General features: G+C 49.5%; 1 protein-coding gene across 2 annotated transcripts in view; it reads right to left on the reverse strand.

The window, feature by feature from the left end:
* The window catches only part of LOC147663638 (uncharacterized), a 96,272-nt gene that overhangs the window by 27,218 nt on the left and 56,290 nt on the right, over nt 1-12,764 (reverse strand). For both annotated transcript variants that reach the window (XM_086950305.1, XM_086950304.1), the window contains exon 2: nt 631-1,386. In XM_086950305.1, the coding sequence (XP_086806431.1) occupies nt 631-1,258 (628 nt within the window). In that variant the 5' untranslated portion in view covers nt 1,259-1,386. The remainder of the gene's footprint in view (nt 1-630; nt 1,387-12,764) is intronic.

Here is a 12,764-nt window from a genome sequence, read left to right on the forward strand (position 1 = left end):
ATACAGTTCAAGACTTTATGCATCTTGTTTAAAATCCTAAGACTTGCTACCCCCAAAATGCTTGGTAACCTGCTGAACATGTATGTTCCAACTCGTGCATTACGCTCAGCAGGTCAAAACCTGGTCAGAGTAGCACAGCAGAGCGGGAGGACGCTCCTTCCGCTTCCTAGCGGCAAAACTATGGAACACCCTACCAGCCCACATTCGTGAAATGGAAGGACTGTTAGATTTCAGGAAAGCAATTAAAACCCCCTTAACTAAACCTTTCTGAAGTCTGCCGGCTGATCCCCTCACACTCATCTATTTTCTGCAAACAGCGCCGGGACGCCCCTTTGCTGGGGCAGCTGAGCGCTTTACAAGATTATTTAACATAACATAACATAACATATGGAACTGGCACCATGCCTGGACCCTGTTTGTGGATTCTCTCTTAAAACAGAAGGGGTTTCAGGCCCTTCATCAGCACGATAAGGAATGGAACATGGTGGAAACAGCTTCACCCCTGTGTTACTTTGTCGTGCTCTCCATTTAAAAGCTGAAATAAGATTAAGGACTGCTTCTATGTCACTACAGGTCAAGCATTTCCAGCGAAGATATGTTTTGTTAGGGTGCAATGTTTTTATCCCTTACCTGTAGCTGAGCCTTCCATCCTTTCTCTTTCCTTAGGAAATCGTTTTTCATCTCCATCAAATGCTACCCATTTCATATATATCGGACTGTTATGGTCAGATCTCTTTTGTTCTTCAAAGCTCTCCTTGCTCCGAGAGCCCGGACAATCTTTTGTACATGGCTCCTCCATCTCTTCAACTTTTATGTGGTTAATGAACTTCTGGGCAACCTGGGAAGATGGCTCATCCCCTGCTTCAATGTTTACTAAAGTAATGGAGCCTGGAGAGTCATTAGAAGATGGTTTCTCTTTTTCATGCTTCGGCCAATCCTTGGACACCCAACGACTCACTAAAGAAGGTTCCTCCCATTCTTCAACTTTCACCAGGACAACTGAGTTGTGATGATCAGTGGCAGGTGGTCCATCTTCTCCTTCACTCTCCACCCTGTCCACTGAGTGCTTATCGTTGGTAGAAGACTCCTCCGCTTCCTCGACCTTTATTTGGCAGACAGAACCCTGACAATCACTGGTTGTGGCAGCTTCTTCTTTGTCAAGCATCAGACAGTGCAAAGAGTTCCCACAATCTCTGGTGGAAGGTTTCTCCCCTTTGTCACTCTTCACCAGCTCCATGAAGTTATGGCAATCGTTCATAGATGGTAAATCTTTTCTTTAGTCTTCAGCTGGCCGAGGAAGAGTTAAAAGACCCATCTAATTCGTTCAGATGATCTTGCTTTTTACAGTCTAGTGAAGAATATCGTTAATTTTCAAGATTATGAATTCTGGTAAAAAAAAGAGAAACAAATATGAAATGTTAGGACCGAAGGCCATACATCTCCTCCTCACAGCAGGTTCTTGAATGTTTATGTTATGGCAGGTCAGTTGACTTCTCTACCGTAGCAGCATTAGCAACATCACACACATACAATTTCTATTTCTACTTGCTGGGTACCATCTGGTCTGTTCTATCTTTGCAGTTAAACTGATATCCTGCTAAGTTTACTTTTAAGTAACAAGCCTGCCTTCCAATGCCAGTGTAATATCTCTCTGCATTAACCCAACACATTTTCTATTTGCAATTTTTGTTGGGTGTCTTTCCACAGCTGTAAAATACATTATTTGAGGCCAACCACAAAACTGCAGTACAAAATCATATACAATTTTACATATATGCTAATTATTTCAGCTCAAAAGAGTAACATACACATTTGCTTTTAAATTTGAAATTGTTCTGGCTGAAAATTTGAGTTCTATTGTTTTTTTGTATGACTTCTAGGGTTTAATGGAAATGATCTACAGTTTCTTCAAGTCCTAGCCTCAAGCTTATGCATTTGCATCAAAGTACTGTGATACATTGTTGATTAAAGTGATGAGTTTTGTCTCTTGTACCTGGAGATCTGGTTCTTCCCCGTGCAGATGCAGAAGACACTTCAAGATGGGATATTTTGCTAAATCTACATCCGAGCACCCTCCTTCCACTCTCTAGTGGCTATCTAATCTGCAATGCTGATGCCAGCAGCTCTATGTAGTAGGGTGCAGTGGAATGCTACTACAATTTCTGAGGTAGCCCCCTACATTCACTATTACACTTGATTTCGCGTGCCATTTGTTCACTTGGGGATGAGATGCGGTTTAGTGGCATGAATGCGGACTCTGAGACCTGGAGAGTTGGGTTTTTCTACCATCTATGACAACTGGCCAAAAACTCTTTAAGTCCAGGAAAATCATTTAAACTTTTTGGTCTTCAAATTAAAAGCTATAATGTAATAAAGTTTACGAATAAATATGTAAAACATCGCTTCTGATCCTGAATGGTCTTCCATCCCTATAGATGCAGGACACACCCTTGCTCTCCAGGTAAATTTGCAATATACAAATACCAATCCTTGCATATATCCGTATCAATCTAGAGACTAATTGATTCCTCTTTGTTTAGATTCTATTGAGATGACATAGGTCTAAGGGCGTTTGTGGCAAAAGGGTGAGTCGTCATAAAGCAACTGGCTGAAACAGCAGCGTTAAGCTAACTCTGAAGAGATGCATAGAATGGCAAAACCAGATATGTGGTTTAAAGTCACTTCCAGAGGGCTGCTGAATATGTGATTTTCACACACTCAAGGACTGAACTCCAGGCCAATTGTTTTTATATCAAAAGATATAGTTGTTTTATTTTTAGAGCCAACAGGCATAAAAATATACTTTTCTCGATACGAGTACTCTCATGGAATTACTTTGCCAGGAGGCAATAAGCTTTGTGAACACAATAGGTACAGGGGTTGCAGTAGGCAACACAGTTCTAAACACACTATAGAATTGAGCTCAATGGGTTTTCATCATATAAGTACAGTAGATTACTTTGGTAGTTCCAGGACTGGATCCTAATTCAGTCCTGGGGTCTAAGCTGAAACCAATCTAGTAAAATCGTTTTAGTTACTGTAGTGAATTTTCATGAATATAAAGCGGTTTTAAAAGTTGACACTTAGAAGCTTTTTAATGGAAATCTGACAATGTTATTCAATGGGAGAAAATTCAGGTTGTAGGTAAAGTACGATTGCGTTACTTTTGTAATCTGGCACGGGTCTCCTAGGGCCAGCACTGGGGTCTTAACTCAAAACAGGTAAGTAATTGCGTTTCAGTATTTTGTATGATTTTTAAAGAATATTTCAAGTTTTCAAAAGTAGACACTTAGAAGAACTTTCATAGAAAAGCAGACAATGGGTTCCTATGGAGAAAATGCAGATGACTAGTAAACCTGGTAGGAATTACTTGTGCGGTTCAGTACTGGGCTGAAAGGTACAGTACTGGCTTCCCCCCTGATCACAGGTGAGTACTTCGGTATTCGGACGTTGGCTGATTTTATGTGAATATTTTCAGTTTTCATAACTTCACACAAAATTTTTGAGTCAAAATTGGTCAATGTTATCCAATGGCAGGTAAGTGAGTTACCGGTTTCCAGGTGAGTACTTGGCTGGTGAAGTTAAGGTTCTGGGCATAGACTCAGGGGTCCCCCAGTGTCAGGTTTAATCTCAGCAGCACAGGGGCGGCCGGGGGCAGAGGTAGGTAGGCCCAATGATATCCAATGAGGGAAAGGGGCAGTTGCGGCTGGTGACATTTGAAAGTGGGGGGGGCGTAACATTATTGTCGTACTGCATCGCTCGCACAGTACCACATGTAGAAAAGGCCTCACTGCGCAGGCACGAGCATCTTGTACACCGAGATTGCACAGTGAAAATTCCTGGCACCACATCCTGCACACACCTAGTTAATACTCAGGCTGCCCAAACAGTCAGCATTAACAACAGTGGGCAAGCCACTCCCCCAAGCCACTCCCCCCTGCCCTCGAGTAATGCACCCACTCACTCTAAACCAGGAAGTGTTCTGCTTTCTCGCCGTGCGAGAAGGCAGAAACAAATCACAAATGGTAGTAATATTACGGCAATAACTACGATTTGTTTCTGCCTTCTCGTACGGCGAGAAAGCAGGGGGGCGGAAAGGGGGCCTTCGGTTGGTGGCTGCTGGCTAGCAGGCCACGCTCCTGGTCACTTGCTCAGGGCAAGGGGGGAAGTAGGATAGGACAAAGGTTGTACAGCCAGCGGCACTCGGGCGTCTGGGTGCACGGTGCTCTTGAGCCGTCGGCCGCTCAATGTTATCCAATAGGAAAGGTAACAAGCATTTACAATGCAACGGTTTCGCCTTTGGAAAAGTTTGAGCTATTGGCATTGTGAATGACAAACTTTTTATTTATGTGTTGGTTTTGAAAACAGATAAATAAATGGCATTGTTATTTACAATGGCAATAGCTTAATCTCTCACAAATGCGATTTGTATTGCAACTATTTCAGTTATCATTTTGCACTACGATGAAAACTGGCTTGTGCATTTACTCCTGCAGAAGAGTATCAAGAGGAGAGGCCCTGTTGCAGACCCGTGGAGATTCAAGCATCTGTTGTGCATCACCTCATAACAAACACAGCATAATTGTACACGGGACGGAGAAAACTGTTTTTTTTAAGAGGAGTGCCCCTCTAAAAGAAAGGCCCCGGTCTCTCCTGCTTTCTTTTACAAGGACGCACTTGGTTGTTGTGAGGCCCAGGTTGAAAAGAGAAATCGCGTTGTCAGGTCAGTCTATTGCAGACCTAGGTCTCGGCTTCTACACTTGTCCTATCCGCATGATCCTCGGCAAATCATGAAATCTCTGCTGTTCCTCCATTCAACTCCGTGCATCAAATGTGGCGTGCCCACAGTTTGTTAGGGTTACAGATGAACGTTCCTGTTAGCAAACTCCTCTCTATATGAAGTTGTAGGCGTATACGCTCAGTGAGAAAAACTACAAGGCCTAGAATTCAAAGTGCAGTTTGCTGAAAAACCCGGACAGTTCGGAGGTGTTAGAATTGAAGAGGGGCTACCTGCATGTGAATGCACATATGTGGTCAAGTGAGGGGGGGGGGGGAGCTCCTCGGCACATTGTACAGTGCAAGCAGTCAAGGGTGGAGCAGCAAGGATTGCCATCAGCAGTGAGAGGTACAGAGGACATACAGGCACACCAGCAGCATGGAAGGGTCTTAAGGTAGGGCGAGGAGTGGTACTTTCGCTGCCTGGAGAGACTCATAAAGCGGCAGTCACACGAGGAGAGTTGCACAACACAAACGAGTCACAGGATACGCTAAAAACAGATGTCACTTATTTGAATGGATGAATGAAGTAATGCTGGAGAGAAAGGCGAGACCTCTCCAGCCAAATCACGTATGCATCTGTTATAATCAGAAGCAAATATATTCCAGATATATTTTCAGTTGACAAGTTAGATGGATACATTAATGTGTGAGTATATAGCGCAGATGGTGGGTACTAGAACGCCTTTAGGCGCATTTGTGTTCGGTTCACGCTCTGCACGGTTCTGTTACCGGTCCACTCTGTGCTACAGATGTTTGCTGTAAATTACAGAGGTTGACCACTCCTTTTGACTGACAGGAACAGCTGTTTTTAAAGTGAGGGGCTGGTTCCGGGGAATAAAACAGCTGTGCATCTTTTACAGGGTGGATTCTCTGCCCTGCCATCCACTCTGGGAAGTGATGGGGGCGAGGGCCGTGTGAGCATCCAAGGGAAATGTGTGGGGAGCAGGAGAGAGGGGCCGGGAAGGAGACCACAGAGGTGCAGAGCCGTGGGAAGGGGGGGCCGGGGGATAGATACATCGACACACGAGATGGAGGGGCGGGATAAGGGAGGCGCTGTCATGTGGAAATGGAAACACGAACAAGAAGGGACAACAGGCCAAGGAAAACGACGCAGAGCGATTTTGGGAAGGGAGGGAAATGTAATTAGAGGTGAGCCCTCATGCACACTTAGCATTTCTCCACCCTGCTACATTGTACAGTCCGGTGGAAAAAAGTCAAAGGCTCCAGGCACAGTCTGGGCGCCGAGGACCAATCCCAGTGCTGCTCTCATGCTGGGAGTTGGTAAAATTAAGGAGATAAATGAGAGGCCCCGAGGCTCGAACCCTGTTCTCCGGCACCAAAGTCGGCAGCCCCTGGGCTAGTGAGGAGCTGTGGCACACTGCTACGGGGAAGAACGAGGCCGAGCTGGCTGGACTTTAGCCTCTCGGGGCCATGGGGCCCAGAACAGTAAGCGCTATTTCCCACAAGTCTTCAGCTTGTAAACAAGGATCTCTGGCCTTGGAGGCCGGCCTCCGGGCATCAACGACTTGGCATACTCTGCCTAGCACGAGAGGGACGGAGCATCAGCACTTTTATTTTAATTAAAAACCGGGCACAGAGCCCTCCTTTCTGCAGCATCCGTCTGGGATTTAACTCCTGCCGCTCTGAAGCACAGCAAAAAGAAAACAAAGGGAGCGGGTGCGGCGCAACAACCAGAGCTGGCGACTTTTGAACGGAGGAACCAGGTTGCAGTCTCGGCGTGGGCTCAACATCCTGGGACTCTGGACAAATAATGTAATCTCCCCGTGCCTACAAAAATTAACGAGTCCTTGTGTAAGGTAACTGGTGCTCGTGTAAAGCGCTCCAATACCGTCGGGTCGAGTTCATGCTATTTAAAACAGCAACAGCAAAAAAACGAACAAGCTGCCCAAGTATACAAACGAATGAACATTAATGAAAACAAGTGCGCTATTGAGGAGGGTGGGGGCAGTTGTAGCCGACACTGCATCAAACAACGAAGTTCACCACGGATCTCCTCCCCTCTGTGCCCGGCAAAGCGCTTTAATTGCCAAGTTGGGACGAGCAGATTCTGTGGCCGGCTGAAGGATCCAAGTTTTCAAGCAGGGAGGGTTGTGTGGGGGAGGGTTAGTGCACGAGGAGCAGGCTCCGAGCACATAGGGCAGGTTACAACAGACGCAACGCAACGGTGCACGAGCCGTGCACGTGGTAATGTGCATAGCACTCTACACGCTATCCCTTCTTGGCGCTGTAATGAGTCTTGGTAAACCGAGGCACTGGTTGGACCGCCCGCATTACATCTACGAAAGCTGTGACTCGAACCCGTGTCCGGCAGTTTACACCGATGAACTGCAGACAACCCGCGGAGCTAGCTTAAAAGCCATTTATTGTCCTACAGGCCTAGTTTATGCTACGTACTAGAGAGTGTGCGCTTTTGGGGAGGTAAACTAAGGTAGTATTCCCCCCTCCCACACCCCCGGGTGCCTTTGGCAGCCCGCCTGCAGCGGCCGTCACCTCCCTTTCAGACTTGTGAAACTGGCCTGTTTTAGCCCTTTCCTCGAGCCTTGCCCCGGGACCTTTGATGGGGGAAGTGACTATCCACCCGAGTCCACCCGTCCACCCCTCATCCTCCCCTCCCCCCTCTCTTCTCAGACTGGTCAAACTGGCCGGTTCGAAACCTTTTCTGGAGTCTTGCCCCCAGGACCTTCGATGGGGAAGGGACTATCCACCAGAGTCCACCCCCCCTCCCCCGCGGCCGACCCCTTCCTTTCAGACTGGTCAAACTGTCCGGTTCTAGCTTGCAGCGCAGGCCTGCACCCCTTCCTGGGGTCTTCACCTGGGGTCTTTGATGGGGGAGGCGAAGATGAACTAGAGTCCCCCTCCTCCTCCAACACCTCCTGGGTCTTCAAAGACTTCAGCGCTCTTCCCCCGGCGGCCGGAGGGGGGCATGGCCACAGGGTCCCTTACAGCCCCACAACAGAAGGCAGAGCTCGTCTCCGCCTCCATACCCCGCAGCCCTGTGGTTACCAGCAGCCTGGCCAGGGCCGGCTTCAGGGCAGTGCGACTGGTGCGGCTGCACAGGGCGCGGACCTCTCACGGGGGCGCTGTGACCTCAGGGGCGCATTAAATATTTACGCCACGTACTTAATTTAATAGGCCTCGACCCTTTTAGAGCCCGCCCCCCACCCCCATTTTTTTCATTCCACTTAAAGCTCTGGTAAAACGCCTGCTGAGAAGTGCCAGCTGCCCCACTGAAAATGCAGCGGACTCCAACCCGTGGCTTACTTAGCACTTAGAGTGCTTATGCACCATGGTCGGAATAGGTCAGTGGATGGAATGGGACAGTGGCTGGAATTGGACAGTGCTGAAAACAGCTAACTGTGCTGCTGCAAGGAATATTATTTCCGAAGTCACTGAGGCTGTAGATAGCGCCTTTACCGCTTTATTAGTACACATGTCGCCGGCCCGCAGGGGCTCCGTCCAAGGAGGCATCGCTGCGGCTGAGGCAATGTTTCCTGACTCCGTCTTGGACTCCGTATGGATCGGAAACTTTCCTCCATGACACTTCAGGGCAGAGAGGGGAAATGCCGCGCTTCAGTGCCGCCAAATTCTTCTTCATTGTAAAATGGAATTAAAACAAAAATGGATTGACTAACGCTTGCATTCCTTATAGAACAAGCAACGGAGAATGAAAGGGGAGGGGGGGCGGGAACGGGCACACGGGGAGGGGGGCGGAACGGACAGCGGGAGAGGGGCGGGAGAGGACACGGACGGCGGGAGGGGGGCGGGAGAGGACCCGAACGGCGGGAGAGGACACGGACGGCGGGAGGGGGGCGGGAGAGGACACGGACGGCGGGTGGGGGGCGGGAGAGGACACGAACGGCGGAAGAGGACACGGACGGCGGGAGGGGGGCGGGAGAGGACACGGACGGCGGGAGGGGGGCGGGAGAGGACACGAACGGCGGGAGAGGACACGGACGGCGGGAGGGAGGCGGGAAACGGGCACAGGACAGCGAGGGGGGGGGGAAGGATCACGGCGCACGCACATTTCTAAACAAAATGCTCCTTACCTGATCGCCTCGTGGGAACTCGAATCTTGCAGCCAACTCCAACAACAAACACTTAGCAAAAGAAGAAAACAGGCGGACTCCAAAAAAAAAAACCAACACACACCCACCACCGTGATGACGAACAGAAGTGGGTGGAGAGGGAAAAAATGTCGGGAACGCCCCCGAATCTGGTCCGGCCTTGCCGAACAGATCTCTGTTCCAATGGCTAGCCTCCATTTATGGAGCTAGCCAATGGAACAGAGGGGCGTATTCAAGAGTCCCTAACTGAAGACTAGAGATTTCTCTGGGGGCGGAGCTTACGCTCCGTGCCCCAGGCGAAACCTAAAAAGGGAACAACGGCTGCAGGCTCGGGGACGGAGATTCTACAGGGGCGACCAGCACTTCGAGAGGTAAGTTGGGATCTTGGAGCACAGGTAGGGACCCCAAAGGGAGGCACAGGGAGCCGCAGGGCGCCGGGTGCAGGGGTGTCTTTGGGTGTCGGAAAAGCTTACCCTCAGCTGGTCACGTTTGGGGTGGCCCCTGGTTCTGAGTCTGCAGGCGTCGTCTGGTTGGTCGAGGAGGGTCTTTGGGCACTGGACTTTGGGTCCCAGTCGCCGGGGGGACGTCCTCGTGGTCTCGGTTCGGTTGGGCACGGCCCAGGCTCGGTGGGTGCAGAGTGAACTGGTCCGGAGCTTCCTGGCTGGCACCAGGGTGGTTGTTGCAGCAGAGCCTCTGCTGGAGGGAGTCCCAATCTTCAAGAGGGTCAAGGCAGGCAGGTCCTCTGGGTGTCCCAAGGTTGCTGTCCGCAGGAGTCGCCAGGGTTAGGCAGGAGCAGGTTCCAGGATCAACAGGCCTGTAGGGCTGGGGCCAAGTCAGTTGTTGTTGTCCTGTTGTTAGCAGCTGCACGGCGGGTCTTCATCTTGATCTTCTTTCTTCTTTGTTTATCGGAATCTGAGGAAGGAAGGTTCAGGGAGCCCCTAAATACTGAATTTAGGGGCATTACAGGTAAGACAAGGTCAGGGACCAATGGGTCCCTGTCCTGGGGTGAGTACACCCCCTAGCCTGCTCCTCTCCTGTGGGAGGGGGGGAGGCGCTAGCTGTGATTGGGCAGGGCTCCCGATCTTCAAGATGGCCGGAGCCCTGGGTCGTGCTTCACCTCGTCTCCCCCACCTGAGGGGTGGGGTTGGCACAGGCTGGCACCCCCCCTTCCTGACATAGTTTTTCCCGCCAGAGTGGGGGGCAGGACTGGAGGGGGCTGGTTGCTGGGTACAGCAAATGGTCTGGAGAAGCTCACAGAGGCGACATGCCTTTGAAGCTTCCCCCTGCCCATCCTGGGGGAGGAGACCTAGCACCTTGCCCAGGATATGCATTGTTGCAGGCCCAGGAGAGCGGGGGCTCTCCTACCCAGGGGTCCAGCAACATGTCTGCTGTGGGGCAGCCGCTGCAGCCACTCAGCCAGACGTGGATTGTAGGTTAGGTTTTCAGGGGGCATGTCTAAGATGCCCTCTGGTGCATTTTACATTAAATCCCACACTGGCATCAGTGCGGGTTTAATGTGCTGAGAAGTTTGGTACCAAACTTGCCAGTCTTCAGTGTAGCAATTATGGTGCTGTGGAGTTCGTAATGACAACCTCCCAGAACCATATTCTCTTAATGGCATCACTGCACTTACAGTGCCCCGGAATGGCCCTGGGTACTGTAGGGGCACAGGGCTCATGCACCTGGGCCCACACCACTGGCATAGGGCACCCAGCTAGAGGGGTGACTGATATATGCCAGGGAAGTGGGTTTGTGGGCAGGGCACACAGGGATGTGTGCCAGTTCGACTATTTGTTTAGTTCTGTACCTAGGCACTCACCCTGCAAAAGGCAGTGTGTGGGTACCAAGGTACAGTGCCCCAAAGGGTGGCACAATAAGTGTTGCAGCCCATAGGGGTCTTCTCTGGTCACCATGCCCTGGGTACCTAGGGTACCATTTACTAGGGGCTGATAGGTGACCAGAGATGCCAATTGGGTTTTGATTCAACACAGTTTTTAGGGAAGGAACACAGGCCCTGGGTACCTGATTGGCAGGAGCCCAGGGCACACTCAGTCAAAGCACATCAGCAGTCAGAAAAAAGTGGGGGCATACCAATGCAAGAAAGATGGCACTTTCTCACAATTACCCATTGTCACGATCTCCTTGCTCCTTTGGCTGCTTTCATTGCTGGTACAATACAGTGCAGCAATAGCTAAAATGTCACCTCCTCCGATAGGATTTAGAAAGTGGAACAACTTGGATTTTATTGAGTATTCCTTTTTTTCACAACTTGCCGACTTCAAAGGTGATTCAGGTTTGAAATATCCTAATGAAAAACACCACTACAACTAGGCACATCATCCACATCACAGCCCTTTCCCAAAAAGATGGCACATTCTCAGGAACATTTTTAATAAATATTTGTACCCTATGAAACCTGAGTTTATCATAAACAAGGTTGTTTTCAGGAGCTCGTGCATGGCTATGAATCTCGACACTGTTTATATAACAGGGAAGAGAGGAGTTGATTTGGTTAATCACATCACATCCTAAGTAACTTATGTAAACAAAAGTGTGAGATTCTGTGCAGTTGTCATTTAAAAAAGGTTACAGATCATTCACTATCTGTATAGACCTTGTTAGGCCCATGATGAAATACTCTTCAGGATGCACATACCCTCGCCCACCTAGATGGCATGCTTCATCATCGGGTGGTGCTCCACGTTTAGGGTTTTGTTTTTAGTTAGGACCCAATGGGTCTGAGGCCCCTGGGGAGCAGAGACCAGGTGTATCCTTTCCAATAATTATCGCTTCCCACTAGATCTGGGCGCAGGGACTGTGTTACGTCAGCCTTTCACTGAGCAACAAACTATCAACCGTGTTTAATGTATTCTTAAATATAGGCACTTTTCAGAAAAGGTGACACACCACTACTGCAAAGCCCTTTATTTAGTTTATTTATTTATTTATTTTGTATAGCGCAAACAGCTACCCAACAACGGGTTTCCCGGCGCTGTGATTCAGTAGTAGCTGTTCGGACGACTGACTTAGATGTTGAATAGCCAGGTTTATAAGGCCTTTAAGGTTTTTCTTTATGAAGAAATGATTGTACCCTTCTGATTCAACCCGTTGCGTGCTTATGACGGAACCACGCCGTCATGAGCCACGGGCGGCGTGTGCTCGCGACAGCGTGGTGCCGTCATGGGGCTGCCGCTCCTCCCACGCAACATTAATTCCCCGCCTATGCAGGCGAATTAATGAGCGGGTGGGGCCGTGACGGAACCACGCCGTCATGAGCACACACCGCCCGTGACTCATGATGGCATGGTTCTGTCACGAGCACAGTAGCGCCGCGCTCACCCCCTAGCCCGCCCCCACCCTGCGGCGAAATTTGCGCTGCGGCGAAGGAGTTAAATAACTTCAGGCCAATATCCCTCCTTCCCTATTGAGCGTCATAATTTTATTGAGAGTAATGTTTTTTAAAAGACTTTCATGTTAGTTTTGGGTCAGAGAGAAGTACAGAATTGGTGGTGCTATCCCCTGTCTGTGATTTACACAGGCAAGTGGATAAGGGCGAAGACACAGCTTTGATCCTTTTGGAACTTTCAGCTACATTTGATACCATCAACCAACACATTTTGATCTCCAGGCTGAGTGCAATTGGTAATTCAGACATTATTCTGAATAGCGTAACTGTGGCCCTTGCTTCAATGTAAATGTGTGTGTAAATGTGTTGTATTTGTATAGCGCGAACAGTAACCCATAAGCATCCCGGCGCTTGTACTCCTACCACAAGGGAACCCCTCCTGGATTTTGCTTGTGAGGTGTCCACTCCTGGGCATCCCATGGTGAAACCAGGCATCCCATGTGTATCGGGGGCCGTTGTGGAGACTAAGCAAGCTATTGCCCAGAGTTGCAGCG

This window comes from Lissotriton vulgaris, unplaced genomic scaffold, assembly GCF_964263255.1.
Source record: "Lissotriton vulgaris unplaced genomic scaffold, aLisVul1.2 SCAFFOLD_1193, whole genome shotgun sequence".
NCBI classification, from domain to species: Eukaryota; Metazoa; Chordata; class Amphibia; order Caudata; family Salamandridae; genus Lissotriton; species Lissotriton vulgaris.